The sequence below is a fragment of the Mustelus asterias genome, unplaced genomic scaffold (genome assembly GCF_964213995.1).
Source record: "Mustelus asterias unplaced genomic scaffold, sMusAst1.hap1.1 HAP1_SCAFFOLD_605, whole genome shotgun sequence".
Lineage (NCBI taxonomy): Eukaryota > Metazoa > Chordata > Chondrichthyes > Carcharhiniformes > Triakidae > Mustelus > Mustelus asterias.
The window spans coordinates 174,885-190,804 of record NW_027590555.1 but is presented as its reverse complement, the minus strand read 5'-3'; the positions used below and the strand labels follow the sequence as shown (position 1 = coordinate 190,804).

Sequence of the window (15,920 nt, the reverse complement as noted above, 5' to 3'; positions counted from 1 at the left end):
ATCCCTCCTGGCACCATCACTGGTTCACTACCCGCCCCAGATTACTCTTCCCTGCATGTGTGAGAGAGCGGGAGAGATGCTGCGGCTGGTAGTGAACCAGTGATGGTGCCGGGAGGGTCCGGCCGCAGACAGGCAGCGGAATCCCCCCGACCAGAGGATGAGTCGTCACCCCACCTCTCCTCCGACCCCCCTGACCCCCAGGGGATGAGACATCACACTCCCTCTCCTCCCACCCCCCTCCCGCCCCAAGGGGATGAGATGTCGCAACCCCCTCTCCTCTCACCCTCCCGCCCCAAGGGAATGATCGGTCACACCCCCTCTCCTCCCCTCCCGCCCCAAGGGGATGATCGGTCACACCCCCTCTCCTCCCCTCCCGCCCCAAGGGGATGATCGGTCACACCCCCTCTCCTCCTCCCACCCCCCTCCCGCCCCCCCCAGAGGATGACCTGGGTCAGGGAGCCGTTGCAGTCTCTGACCCCGCTCTTCGGAAGCTGCAGCGGCGACTTCAGACTTTTACTTTGCAGGTCGGTAACAGCGCGGACGCGGATCGGACCAGAAGACGGTAAAGTGGGATTTGGCGGTAGAATTGGGCGCACGGTTCATTAAGTCGATTTAAATGTATGCAAATGCATTTAAATCGTCAGGCCGCCCGATTCGGGCGCGCACCGGACCCGCGCCCGAATCGGGTGTCGGTAAAGCCGCAATCTGCTCGGAATCGGGTGCAGATCGCGGTATAGGCCCAATGCCCAACTTTACTGCGATTTCGCACCTGAAAACGGGTGCGAAGTTTTGGTTAAAATCGGGCCCTGAGACTCAAAATGGTAAAATTCCCCCCATAGAGTCATCGAGGTTTACAGCATGGAAACAGGCCCTTCGGCCCAACTTGTCCATGCCGCCCCTTTTATTTAACCCCTAAACTAATCCCAATTCCCCACATTTGGCCCATATCCCTCTATACCCATCGTACCCATGTAACTGTCTAAATGCTTTTTAAAAGACAAAATTGTACCCGCCTCTACTACTGCCTCTGGCAGCTTGTCCCAGACACTCACCACCCTCTGTGTGAAAAAATTGCCCCTCTGGACCCTTTTGTATCTCTCCCCTCTCACCTTAAACCTATCCCCTCTAGTTTTAGACTCCCCTACCTTTGGGAAAAGATATTGACTATCTAGCTGATCTGCGTCCCTCATTATTTTATAGACCTCTATAAGATCACCCCTCAGCCTCCTACGCTCCAGAGAAAAAAGTCCCAGTCTATCCAGCCTCTCCTTATAACTCAATCCATCAAGTCCCAGTAGCGTCCTGGGACAGTGAGGCTGGGGAGGTGCAGGGACTGAGAGCAGGGTGACCCCCAGGCAGCTGAGGGCATGGCCCCCTCCAATGATGGAGCAATTATACTTGGGGGAAACCTGTCGAGGCTGCTTTCAGTTTCAGAATGAACCGTTTGACTTTTGGACCTGTTTTTGGAAACTCCCTGCTGCCCTGCACTGCATAAATAGCTCAGCAGAAACGCTCCTGAACAGAGGCAGCACGGAGACAGAGGCAGCGAGATTGACCCGTTCCACACCCAGACCAAACCGACCTGAGAGATGGCAACGAGCGTTCAAAACCCTATCCGAGAGAAACTCCAGCCGTCTGTGAGTCACACGGCAGAATTGGGAGCGGGAGGGGGCAGAGTGGGATTGCAACGCTGCCTTTTATCAGCTTATTGTGCTGTGAATCCTCTGGGAGCGGCTGGAGTGGGGCGTCTGGATGTGAGAGTGAGTTAAACACTCACTGGGAAGGTCCCTCCTCCCGCCCCCACTGCCCCGAATCAATCTGCAGTCCCGACAGAGCGAGCAGCGAGGCTGAGAGAGCGAGAGAGAAAGTGGGATCGCTCCCCCGGGAGCTCCCACGGTTCAGGGGGAGATTGAATCGAGGCGCTCAGAATCACAAAATGTTGGGGATCGGGATGGTGGGCGGTTGTGGGGGGGGGGGGGTTTCTGCTGCCGTCATTTATTTGATTAATTTACACCTGGGAACACTGTGAACAGTTTTGGTCTCCTTATGGAAGGAACGATATCCTGGCATTGGAGGCAGTCCAGAGAAGGTTCACTGGGTCACTCCCGGGTATGGAGGGAACCTCTTGTCAGAGGTTGAGTAGGTTGGGGTCTGTCCTCCTTGGAGTTTAGAAGGATAAAAGGCGACCTTATTGAGACATATTGGCTGGAATGTCACCGTCCTGTCCACGGGAATGGTAGCGGACAGGGAAGAAACACAGAAAGGAGCATCGACCTCGGGCAGAATATTCCGGTCTTGGAGCGAATGTGGTTGGAACATCCCACCTGTTGTTGTCCCCCTTTGTGGGAGAGTCTGGGAGCAGAGGGAATAATCTCAGAGTGAGGGGGTTGGAGATGGGGAGGAATTTCCTCTCTCCAAGGGGAGGGAATGTGTGGAATTCTTTCCCACAGAGGGCTGCCGAGGCTGGGGCGTTCCAGGCGAAGAAAGATTGTTCATCAGTAAGGGAATTGAGAGGATAAAGCCAGAGTCTGGAGTACAGGATTATCAGATCAGTCTCTGGGTGGTGTACAAGACTCGATGGGCTGAATGGCCTGCTTCTGCTCCTATGGCTTACGGTCTTGTGGTTTCTTTGTGTCTCACAGGGTTCTGTCACGGTTGATGCGCCGGCCAGCGGGCAGTGTGCCAACCAAGGGGCCAAGAGCTTCTCCACCCCCCACCTGGGGTTCCAGGCTGAATTGCCCAGTGTTTCAAAGCCAATATCCCTGCAGGTGATGGGCTGTGGTGGAGGGAGTTGGCAACTGGAGGTGAGCAAGGAGACCAGCGTCAGGGAGCTACAAGTCATGGTGGCGGAGAGGAGTGGTGTTCCTGCCGACAAAAAGGTGCTCTACCTGAACAACCAGACCCTGGTGGAAGGGAAGGTCCTGAGCCAATATTCCCCGAAGAGCAAGAGCATCCTGATGCTGGTCCACAAGGTGTACGGAGGCTGATTATCTTCCAGCGCCTCGCCCACGGGGGATTGAGAGGGCACTGGGGGCAGACATCACCATAGAAATAATCAATCAGGCTGATTTACCATTGAGGCTTCTCCCAGCTGGAGGTGCCCTCACACTGATTTATGTTCTGTAATCTCGCTGAATAAAGGTTGTGCAGAGTGATGCAAAACTGACAGCTCTCTGAGAAATTATTCACATCGCGAGCAGCAGCGGGGACGGGGGCGAGCGAGAGGGGGGTAAATAATTATTAATAATATACTGGGGGGGTGAGTGAGTGAGGGGGTAAATAATTATTAATAACATACTGGGGGGGTGAGTGAGGGGGTAAATAATTATAAATAATACACTGGGGGGGTGAGTGAGGGGGTAAATAATTATAAATAATACACTGGGGGGGTGAGTGAGTGAGTGAGGGGGTAAATAATTATTAATAATATACTGGGGGGTGAGTGAGGGGGTAAATAATTATTAATAATATACTGGGGGTGAGTGAGTGAGGGGGTAAATAATTATTAATAATATACTGGGGGTGAGTGAGTGAGGGGGTAAATAATTATTAATAATATACTGGGGGTGTGAGTGAGGGGGTAAATAATTATTAATAATATACTGGGGGTAAGTGAGTAAGGGGGTAAATAATTATTAATAATATACTGGGGTGAGTGAGTGAGGGGGTAAATAATTATTAATAATATACTGGGGGTGAGTGAGTGAGGGGGTAAATAATTATTAATAAGATACTGGGGGTGAGTGAGGGGGTAAATAATTATTAATAATATACAGGGGGTGAGTGAGTGAGGGGGTAAATAATTATTAATAAGATACTGGGGGTGAGTGAGTAAATAATTATTAATAATATACTGGGGGTGAGTGAGTGAGGGGGTAAATAATTATTAATAATATACTGGGGGTGAGTGAGTGAGGGGGTAAATAATTATTAATAAGATACTGGGGGTGAGTGAGTGAGGGGGTAAATAATTATTAATAATATACAGGGGGTGAGTGAGTGAGGGGGTAAATAATTATTAATAAGATACTGGGGGTGAGTGAGTGAGGGGGTAAATAATTATTAATAAGTGATCCGCGTTATCACACACGAGGCTTGAGATGCTCAGGAAATAAAGGCTTTTATTTGCTGTAACAAGGCAGCTACCAATTATATACACGATCCCAGACTGAGGGGTCCCAGACAGAGCAGGGACCTTTATACCTCTCCCAGGAGGCGGAGCCCGACTGGGATGTACCACAATAACTATAATACAGGTGTAACAGCCCAATCCTAACCCCAACAGCAACAAGTAGAACAACCCATCCCTAACCCCAACAGCAACATATATACATACTTGTAGTACTGGCCAGACCCTGGCTCAGTACTATCGAGTGGGAACCAACGATGGTTCACCACATTCACCCCTCCTTTGAAGACAAAGGCCGGCGGGGTACAAAAAAAACAGAATAATTTGTCATCAGTCTATAAGTTCAGACGGTCAGGGGGACCGCACCATCGTTGTGACCTCCTCAATAGCGGCGATGACACCGGAGCAGGCACTCGCGGTGGCGTTCTCCCCAAAACAGCGTCCAGCTGTTCCTCCACAGTCTCACGGGCTGGTTGACCCCGAGGTGATGGTAATCCATGGAGTTCCGACACGCCCTGAAGTGGCGACCATCCTCTGGACTCAGGCAAGCTGTACACGGGAGTAAAAGGGTTAAGTAACGGTCCCGATGCTGCCCGCGCCGTGTCCGGAGGGGAAACAAGAGTTAAGGGGTTTGTAACAGGGGGTATGGGAGCGACAGGGGTGGCTACATCCCCTGCTGGCGCCAGGTCTCGGATCGAGACCGTGTCCTCTCGCCCGTCAGGGTATGCCACATAGGCATACTGAGGGTTGGCGTGGAGGAGATGGACCTGTTCGACCAACGGGTCGGACTTGCGGGTCCTAACATGTCGCCGCAGGAGGACAGGTCCTGAGTACGTCAACCAAGACGGTAATGAGGTCCCAGAGGAAGACTTCCGAGGGAATGTAAACAGTCTCTCATGGGGAGTAGCGTTGGTTGCCGTACACAGGAGTGAGCGTATGGAGTGGAGCGCATCAGGGAGCACCTCTTGCCAACGGGAGACTGGAAGGCTTTTTGACTTCAACGCCAGTAAGACAGCCTTCCAGACTGGAGCATTCTCACGTTCCACCTGTCCGTTACCCCTAGGGTTGTAGCTCGTGGTTCTACTAGAGGCAATCCCGTATGAGAGCAGGTATTGCCTCAAGTCATCGCTCATGAACGACGAGCCCCTGTCGCTGTGAATGTAGCAGGGGTACCCGAACAGGGTGAAAAGATCACGGAATGCCTTGATAACCGTGACAGCGGATGTATCAGAGCAGGGAATAACAAAAGGGAATCTCGAGAACTCATCAATGATGTTGAGGAAGTACACATTCCGATCTGTTGAGGGAAGGGGGCCCTTAAAGTCGACACTCAGTCTTTCGAAGGGACGAGTGGCCTTGACTAATTGTGCCCGGTCAGGTGGGTAAAAGTGCGGTTTGCATTCCGCGCATACCCGACAGCTTCATGTTCTGGACCTGACATCCTCCACCGAGTAGGGCAAATTGCGGTCTTTTATAAAGTGGTAGAACCGAGTGACCCCAGGATGGCATAGGTCATTATGGAGAGCCTGCAAACGGTCCTCCTGTATACTGGCGCATGTTCCACGCGAGAGGGCATCCGAGGGCTCATTGAGTTTCTCTGGACGATACATGATGTCATAGTTATAGGTGGAGAGTTCAATTCTCCACCGCAAGATCTTGTCGTTCTTGATCTTGCCCCGCAGCGTGTTATTAAACATGAACGCCACGGACCGCTGGTCCGTGATCAGGGTGAACCGTTTTCCTGCCAAGCAATGGCGCCAATGCCTGACGGCCTCCACAATGGCCTGGGCCTCCTTTTCCACCACTGAATGCCGAATTTCGGGGCCTTGGAGGGTGCGGGAAAAAAATGCGACGGGCCTGCCCGCCTGGTTAAGTGTGGCGGCCAGGGCGAAATCAGATGCATCGCTCTCCACCTGAAAGGGGATGGACTCATCAACAGCGTGCATCGTGGCTTTCGCGATGTCGGCTTTTAGTTTATTAAAGGCCAATCGGGCCTCTGGCATTAGGGGAAAAGTCGTGGACTTAATGAGCGGACGGGCTTTATCCGCGTAATTGGGAACCCACTGTGCATAATAAGAGAAGAAGCCGAAGCATCTTCTCAGTGCTTTTGCACTAGTGGGCAGGGGAAGTTCAAAGAGGGGACGCATACGGTCTGGATCAGGGCCAATGACCCCGTTTTCCACCACGTATCCTAGGATGGCTAAACGGCGCGTACGAAACACACACTTCTCCCTGTTGTAGGTCAGGTTCAGGCGAGATGCAGTGCGTAGGAAATTCAGGAGATTTGTGTCGTGGTCCTGCTGGTCATGGCCGCAGATGGTGACGTTATCCAGGTATGGGAAGGTAGCCCGCAGCCCGTTCTGGTCCACCATTCGGTCCATAGCATGCTGGAAGACCGAGACCCCATTGGTGACACCAAAGGGAACCCTGAGAAAGTGATACAAGCGACCATCCGCCTCAAAAGCCGTGTATTGTCGGTCCTCTGGGCGAATGGGGAGTTGGTGGTAGGCAGACTTGAGGTCTATGGTGGAGAACACCCGGTACTGCGCAATCTGATTGACCACTTCAGATATGCGGGGGAGGGGATACGCATCCAGCTGCGTATATCTATTAATGGTCTGACTGTAGTCAATGACCATCCGGGGTTTGTTCCCACTCTTGACCACCATGACCTGCGCTCTCCACGGACTAGCTCTAGGTTGTATGATCCTTTCCTTGAGGAGCCGCTGAACTTCAGATCGAATGAAGATCCGATCCTCAGCGCTGTAACGCCTACTCTTAGTCGCAATGGGCTTGCAGCCTGGCACAAGATTCTGGAACAGGGAGGGTGTGGTGATCTTCAGCGTCGAGGGGCTACAGGCGGGGCGCGTTGGGCAATTTGGAGGCTGCTGTTCTCCCACTGAAAGCGAAGGGAGTGGCCCACCGTACTGTAGGGTTACACTCCTCAAGTGGACCATGAAGTTTAGTCCGAGAAGTATTGGCGCGCAAAGGTGTGGCAACACCAGGAGCTTGAAACGCTCGTAAACCGTGCCTTGCACTGTTAAAGTTACCACGCAACTCCCTAGCACGGTGACAGACCGGGACCTTGATGCCATAGAAATTGTCTGTTTGACAGGTTGAATCCGGAGTCCACACCGCTTCATAGCGTCTGGGTGGATAAAACTCTCAGTGCTCCCGCTGTCAAACAGACAATAAATCAAGTGGTCGTTTACCTGAATGTCCATCATAGACTTGTCAAGTCTATGGGGCTTGGCCTGGTCCAGGATGACCGACGCCACCGTTGGTTCATGAGTGCCACTGCAGGCAGCTGAGATTGACGAGGATGACCCCTGCTGGTCGTTCGCGGTCGGTGCCGACCAACATGGCCGCTCCCATAGGTCGCACGTGGGTGATGGCGCCAAACTCAGCGACCCCTGGTGGTCACACATCTCCAACTCTGTCGACCGTAATGGCGTCGTCCTGGCTTCGCACGTGGACGAAACCCTTGACGATTTCGACGACGAAGAACCGGGCTCCGAGGAATCGCAGGCCGCACTGCTGTTCCGAGAAGCAGGTTTAGATCGGCACACTTTCGAATAGTGCCCCTTCTTACCGCAGGCGGAGCACAACACAGCTTTAGCGGGACACCGTTGCTGAGTATGCTTCGCTCCCCCACAGAAGTAACACCGCGGGCCGCCCGGAGCTGCTGCCGTCGTCAGGCCCGAGTGTGAGCACGCCATCACACAGCTTTTCGAACCCGAGGGATGAGGAGGGATCAGCGACTGCTCCTGCCACGTTGTCTCCACGTGGTCCTCCGGGTACAATACTAGGCTTTTGGAGGCCGTCTCCAACGTATCCGCTAGTTCTATTGCCTGGGTAAGGTCAAGATTACCTTTCTCCAGTAGTCTGAGTCGGATGTAAGATGATCCGATTCCCGCCACAAACGCATCTCGAGCGAGGTCGTTCATGTTCTGGTCTGCCGACACTGCTTTGCAGTTACAGCCCCTGGCTCGCTGTAGGAGCTCGTTCGCGTATTCTTCCGTCGTTTCGCCAGACTGCCGTCGTCGAGTGGCTAAGAGGTAACGAGCGTGCATTTCGTTGGGCGGTTTAATGTAACGCTTCTTAAGAAGCTCGAGGGCCTTTGTGTAGTCGGTGGCCGCACGGATCGCGAGGTAGACGGTGTCGCTTACCCTCGCATGGAGGACCCGGAGTCTGTCATCGTCTGTGGTGACCGCTGCGGAGGCTGCCAGGTAGTCGTCAAAACATTTCAACCAGTGGTCGAAGGTGTTAGAGGCGCCCGCCGCACGTGGATCCAGTGTAAGACGTTCAGTTTTCAATATCTGCTCCATACTCTCTGTATCGTTTTCTTTTCCTTCTGACGAGAGTTGACTTAACAGCAAACAAAATTGATGCGCGTTATCACACACGAGGCTTGAGATGCTCAGGAAATAAAGGCTTTTATTTGCTGTTACAACGAAGCTACTAATTATATACACGATCCCAGACTGAGGGGTCCCAGACAGAGCAGTGACCTTTATACCTCTCCCAGGAGGCGGAGCCCGACTGGGATGTACCACAATAACTATAATACAAGGTGTAACAGCCCAACCCTAACCCCAACAGCAACAAGTAGAACAACCCATCCCTAACCCCAACAGCAACATATATACATACTTGTAGTACTGGCCAGACGCTGGCTCAGTACTATCTAGTGGGAACCAACGATGGTTCACCACAGTGAGTGACGGGGGTAAATAATTATGCTGAAATAATTATGTATCGAACGCCATGTTGTAGAGAGAGCTTTACTCTGTATCTAACCCCGTGCTGTACCTGTCCTGGGAGTGTTTGATTGGGACAGTGTAGAGGGAGCTTTACTCTGTATCTAACCCCGTGCTGTACCTGTCCTGGGAGTGTTTGATGGGGACAGTGTAGAGGGAGCTTTACTCTGTATCTAACCCCGTGCTGTACCTGTCCTAGGAGTGTTTGATGGGGACAGTGTAGAGGGAGCTTTACTCTGTATCTAACCCCGTGCTGTACCTGTCCTGGGAGTGTTTGATGGGGACAGTGTAGAGGGAGCTTCACTCTGTATCTAACCCCGTGCTGTACCTGTCCTGGGAGTGTTTGATGTGGACAGTGTAGAGGGAGCTTTACTCTGTATCTAACCCCGTGCTGTACATGTCCTGGGAGTGTTTGATGGGGACAGTGGAGGGAGATTAAATCTGTATTTAACCCCGTGCTGTACCTGTCCTGGGAGTGTTTGATGGGGACAGTGGAGAGGGAACTTTACACTGTATCGAAGCCCGTGCTGTACCTGTCCTGGGAGTCTTTGATGGGGACAGTGTACAGGGAGCTTTACTCTGTATCTAACCCCGAGCTGTATCTGTCCTGGGAGTGTTTGATGGGGACAGTGTAGAGGGAGCTTTACTCTGTATCTAACCCCGTGCTGTACCTGTCCTGGGAGTGTTTGATGGGGAATGTGTAGAGGGAGCTTTACTCTGTATCTAACCCCGTGCTGTACCTGTCCTGGGCGCTTTTGCTGGGGACAGTAGAGATGGAGCTTTACTCTGTATCGAACACCGTGCTGTACCTGTCCTGGGAGTGTTTGATGGGGACAGTGTAGAGGGAGCTTTACTCTGTATCTAACCCCGTGCTGTACCTGTCCTGGGAGTGTTTGATGGGGACAGTGTAGAGGGAGCTTTACTCTGTATCTATCCCCGAGCTGTACCTGTCCTGGGAATGTTTGATGGGGACAGTGTAGAGGGAGCTTTACTCTGTATCTAACCCCGTGCTGTCCCTGTCCTGGGAGTGTTTGATGGGGACAGTGTAGAGGGAGCTTTACTCTGTATCTAACCCCGTGCTGTCCCTGTCCTGGGAGTGTTTGATGGGGGACAGTGTCGAGGGAGCTTTACTCTGTATCTAACCCCGTGCTGTACCTGTCCTGGGAGTGTTTGATGGGGACAGTGTACAGGGAGCTTTACTCTGTATCTAACCCCGTGCTGTACCTGTCCTGGGAGTGTTTGATGGGGACAGTGTGGAGGGAGCTTTACTCTGTATCTAACCCCGTACTGTACCTGTCCTGGGAGTGTTTGATGGGGACAGTGTAGAGGGAGCTTTACTCTGTATCTTACCCCGTGCTGTACCTGTCCTGGGAGTGTTTGATGAGGACAGTGTACAGGGAGCTTTACTCTGTATCTAACCCCGTGCTGTACCTGTCCTGGGAGTGTTTGATGAGGACAGTGTACAGGGAGCTTTACTCTGTATCTAACCCTGTGCTGTGTGTGTTTATTGTGCTTGAGGATTTTTTGCTTTCGTTTTGAAATGAAACCTGAATCTTCTCACTCTGCCTGGATACTGATGTGTCTGTACCTTTGGCTAAAATCTGATTGGCTGGACTGTATCTAACCGTGTGCCAGACATGGCCTGGGAGTGTTTGATGGGGACAGTGTAGAGGGATCTTTACTCTGTATCTAACCCCGTGCTGTACCTGTCCTGGGAGTGTTTGATGGGGACAGTGTAGACGGAGCTTTACTCTGTATCTAACCCCGTGCTGTACCTGTCCTGGGAGTGTTTGATGGGGACAGTGTAGACGGAGCTTTACTCTGTATCTATCCCCGTGCTGTACCTGTCCCGGGAGTGTTTGACGGGGGACAGCGTAGAGGGAACGTTACTCTGTATCTAACCCCGTGCTGTACCTGTCCTGGGAGTGTTTGATGGGGACAGTGTAGAGGGAGCTTTACTCTGTATCTAACCCCGTGCTGTACCTGTCCTGGGAGTGTTTGATGGGGACAGTGTACAGGGAGCTTTACTCTGTATCTAACCCCGTGCAGTCCCTGTCCTGTGTGTGTTTATTGGGCTTGAGGATTTTTTGCTTTCGTTTCTGGATGAAACCTGAACCTTCTCACTCTGCCTGGATACTGATGGGTCTGTATCTTTGTGTGGTGAACCTTAGTTGGTTACCACTATGAGTGCTGAGCCATGGATGGTCAGCACTATGGGGGTTTGTAAATATGTTACTGTAGTTACTGTTGGGGTTAGGTTTGGGCTGTTCTACCTCTTGATATTGTTCTGTGGTACACCCCAGTTGGCTCCGCCTACCTGTAGGAGTATAAAGGTCACTGCACTGCCTGGTGACCCTTTAGTCTGGGATTGTATTGTATATAGTCTGCTCCATTCTTGTCAGTAATAAAAGCCTTTATTTCCCGGGTACAATCTAGCCTCACGAGTGATTTAATCGCGCAACACTTTGGCTAAACACTGATTGGCTGGACTGTATCTAACCGTGTGCCATACATGTCCTCGGAGTGTTTGATGGGGACAGTGCAGAGGGAGCTTTACTATGTATCTAACCCCGTGCTGTACCTGTCCTGGGAGTGTTTGATGGGGACGGTGAAGAGGGAGCTTTCCTCTGTATCCAACCCCGTGCTGTACCTGTCCTGGGATTGTTTGATGGGGACAGTGTAGAGGGAGCTTTACTCTGTATCTAACCCCGTGCTGTACCTGTCCTGGGAGTGTTTGATGGGGACAGTGTAGAGGGAGCATTACTCTGTATCTAACCCCGTGCTGTACCTGTCCTGGGAGTGTTTGATGGGGACAGCGTAGAGGGAGCTTTACTCTGTATCTAACCCCGTGCTGTACCTGTCCTGGGAGTGTTTAATGGGGACAGTGTAGAGGGAACTTTACTCTGTATCTAACCCCGTGCTTTACCTGTCCTGGGAGTGTTTGATGGGGACAGTGTAGAGGGAGCTTTACTGTGTATCTAACCCCGTGCTGTACCTGTCCTGGGAGTGTTTGATGGGGACAGTGTACAGGGAGTTTTACTCTGTATCTAACCCCGTGCTGTACCTGTCCTGGGAGTGTTTGATGAGGACAGTGTACAGGGAGCTTTACTCTGTATCTACCCCTGTGCTGTATCTGTCCTGGGAGTGTTTGATGGGGGACAGTGTAGAGGGAGCTTTACTCTGTATCTAACCCCGTGCTGTACCTGTCCTGGGAGTGTTTGATGAGGACAGTGTACAGGGAGCTTTACTCTGTATCTAACCCTGTGCAGTCTCTGTGCTGTGTGTGTTTATTGTGCTTGATGATTTTTTGCTTTCGTTTTGAGATGAAACCTGAATCTTCTCAGTCTGCCTGGATACTGATGTGTCTGTACCTTTGGCTAAACTCTGATTGGCTGGACTGTTTCTAACCGTGTGCCAGACATGGCCTGGGAGTGTTTGATGGGGGACAGTGTACAGGGAGCTTTACTCTGTATCTAACCCCGTGCTGTACCTGTCCTGGGAGTGTTTGATGGGGACAGTGTACAGGGAGCTTTACTCTGTATCTAACCCCGTGCTGTACCTGTCCTGGGAGTGTTTGATGGGGACAGTGTACAGGGAGCTTTACTCTGTATCTAACCCTGTGCTGTATCTGTCCTGGGAGTGTTTGATGGGGGACAGTGCAGAGGGAGCTTTACTCTGTATCTAACCCCGTGCTGTACCTGTACTTGCAGTGTTTGATGAGGACAGTGTCGAGTGAGCTTTACTCTGTATCTAACACTGTGCTGTACCTGTCTTGGGGGTGTTTGATGGGGAATGTGTTGAGGGAGCTTTACTCTGTATCGAACCCCGTGCTGTACCTGTCCTGGGAGTGTTTGATGGGGACAGTGTACAGGGAGCTTTACTCTGTATCTAACCCCGTGCTGTACCTGTCCTGGGAGTGTTTGATGGGGGACAGTGCAGAGGGAGCTTTACTCTGTATCTAACCCCGTGCTGTACCTGTCTGGGAGTGTTTGATGAGGACAGTGTAGAGGGAGCTTTACTCTGTATCGAACCCCGTGCTGTACCTGTCCTGGGAGTGTTTGATGAGGACAGTGTCGAGTGAGCTTTACTCTGTATCTAACACTGTGCTGTACCTGTCTTGGGGGTGTTTGATGGGGAATGTGTAGAGGGAGCTTTACTCTGTATCGAACTCCATGCCGTACATGTCCTGGGAGAGTTGATAGGGGACAGTGTAGAGGGAGATTTTCTCTGTATCTAACCCCGTGTTGTACCTGTCCTGGGCGCTTTTGCTGGGGACAGTAGAGATGGAGCTTTACTCTGTGTCTAACACTGTGCTGTACCTGTCCTGGGTGTGTTTGATGGGGGACAGTGTAGAGGGAGCTTTACTCTGTATCGAACCCCGTGCTGTACCTGTCCTGGGAGTGATTGATGGGGACAGTGTACAGGGATCTTTACTCTGTATCTAACTCCGTGCTGTACCTGTCCTGGGAGTGTTTGATGGGGACAGTGCAGAGGGAGCTTTACTCTGTATCTAACCCCGTGCTCTACCTGTCCTGGGAGTGATTGATGGGGACAGTGTACAGGGATCTTTACTCTGTATCTAACCCCGTGCTGTACCTGTCCTGGGAGTGTTTGATGGGGACAGTGTAGAGGGACCTTTACTCTGTATCTAACCCCGTGCTGTACCTGTCCTGGGAGTGTTTGATGGGGACAGTGTAGACGGAGTTTTACTCTGTATCTATCCCCGTGCTGTACCTGTCCTGGGAGTGTTTGACGGGGGACAGCGTAGAGGGAATGTTACTCTGTATCTAACCCCGTGCTCTACCTATCCTGGGAGTGTTTGATGGGGGACAGTGTGGAGGGAGCTTTACTCTGTATCTCACCCCGTGCTGTACCTGTCCGGGGAGTGTTTGATGGGGACAGTGTACAGGGAGCTTTACTCTGTATCTAACCCTGTGCTGTACCTGTCCTGGGAGTGTTTGATGGGGGACAGTGCAGAGGGAGCTTTACTCTGTATCTAAACCCGTGCTGTACCTGTCTGGGAGTGTTTGATGAGGACAGTGTACAGAGAGCTTTACTCTGTATCTAACCCCGTGCTGTACCTGTCCTGGGAGTGTTTGATGAGGACAGTGTAGAGGGAGCTTTACTCTGTATCTAACCCCGTGCTGTACCTGTCCTGGGAGTGTTTGATGGGGACAGTGTAGAGGGAGCTTTACTCTGTATCTAACCCCGTGCTGTACCTGTCCGGGGAGTGTTTGATGGGGACAGTGTACAGGGAGCTTTACTCTGTATCTAACCCTGTGCTGTACCTGTCCTGGGAGTGTTTGATGGGGGACAGTGCAGAGGGAGCTTTACTCTGTATCTAACCCCGTGCTGTACCTGTCTGGGAGTGTTTGATGAGGACAGTGTACAGGGAGCTTTACTCTGTATCTAACCCCGTGCTGTACCTGTCCTGGGAGTGTTTGATGAGGACAGTGTAGAGGGAGCTTTACTCTGTATCTAACCCCGTGCTGTACCTGTCCTGGGAGTGTTTGATGAGGACAGTGTAGAGGGAGCTTTACTCTGTATCTAACCCTGTGCTGTACCTGTCCTGGGACTGTTTGATGAGGACAGTGTAGAGGGAGCTTTACTCTGTATCTAACCCTGTGCTGTACCTGTCCTGGGAGTGTTTGATGGGGACAGTGTACAGGGAGCTTTACTCTGTATCTAACCCCGTGCTGTACCTGTCCTGGGAGTGTTTGATGGGGACAGTGTAGAGGGAGCTTTACTCTGTATCTAACCCCGTGCTGTACCTGTCCTGGGAGTGTTTGATGGGGGACAGTGTAGAGGGAGCTTTACTCTGTATCGAACCCCGTGCTGTACCTGTCCTGGGAGTATTTGATGGGGGACAGTGTAGAGGGAGCTTTACTCTGTATCTAACCCCGTGCTGTACCTGTCCTGGGAGTGTTTGATGGGGGACAGTGTAGAGGGAGCTTTACTCTGTATCTAACCCCGTGCTGTACCTGTCCTGGGAGTATTTGATGGGGGACAGTGTAGAGGGAGCTTTACTCTGTATCTAACCCCGTGCTGTACCTGTCCTGGGAGTGTTTGATGGGGGACAGTGTAGAGGGAGCTTTACTCTGTATCTAACCCCGTGCTGTCCCTGTCCTGGGAGTGTTTGATGGGGACAGTGTAGAGGGAGCTTTACTCTGTATCTAACCCCGTGCTGTACCTGTCCTGGGAGTGTTTGATGGGGACAGTGTAGAGGGAGCTTTACTCTGTATCTAACCCCGTGCTGTACCTGTCCTGGGAGTGTTTGATGAGGACAGTGTCGAGTGAGCTTTACTCTGTATCTAACACTGTGCTGTACCTGTCTTGGGGGTGTTTGATGGGGAATGTGTAGAGGGAGCTTTACTCTGTATCTAACTCCATGCCGTACATGTCCTGGGAGAGTTGATAGGGGACAGTGTAGAGGGAGATTTTCTCTGTATCTAACCCCGTGTTGTACCTGTCCTGGGCGCTTTTGCTGGGGACAGTAGAGATGGAGCTTTACTCTGTATCTAACACTGTGCTGTACCTGTCCTGGGAGTGATTGATGGGGACAGTGTACAGGGATCTTTACTCTGTATCTAACTCCGTGCTGTACCTGTCCTGGGAGTGTTTGATGGGGACAGTGCAGAGGGAGCTTTACTCTGTATCTAACCCCGTGCTGTACCTGTCCTGGGAGTGATTGATGGGGACAGTGTACAGGGATCTTTACTCTGTATCTAACTCCGTGCTGTACCTGTCCTGGGAGTGTTTGATGGGGACAGTGTAGAGGGAGCTTTACTCTGTATCTAACCCCGTGCTGTACCTGTCCTGGGAGTGTTTGACGGGGGACAGCGTAGAGGGAACGTTACTCTGTATCTAACCCCGTGCTGTACCTGTCCTGGGAGTGTTTGATGGGGGACAGTGTAGAGGGAGCTTTACTCTGTATCTAACCCCGTGCTGTCCCTGTCCTGGGAGTGTTTGATGGGGGACAGTGTAGAGGGAGCTTTACTCTGTATCTAACCCCGTGCTGTACCTGTCCTGGG

At 51.9% G+C, this 15,920-nt stretch overlaps 1 protein-coding gene across 1 annotated transcript; it reads left to right on the top strand.

Moving 5' to 3' along the window:
- The first annotated feature begins 1,299 nt into the window (after positions 1-1,299).
- Positions 1,300-3,166, top strand: LOC144487132 (uncharacterized). Its single transcript, XM_078205190.1, has 2 exons — positions 1,300-1,637; positions 2,643-3,166. Exons 1-2 carry the CDS (start codon positions 1,590-1,592, stop codon positions 2,985-2,987), a joined length of 393 nt encoding a protein of 130 aa, XP_078061316.1. The 5' UTR covers positions 1,300-1,589; the 3' UTR covers positions 2,988-3,166.
- The last annotated feature ends 12,754 nt before the right edge of the window (positions 3,167-15,920 follow it).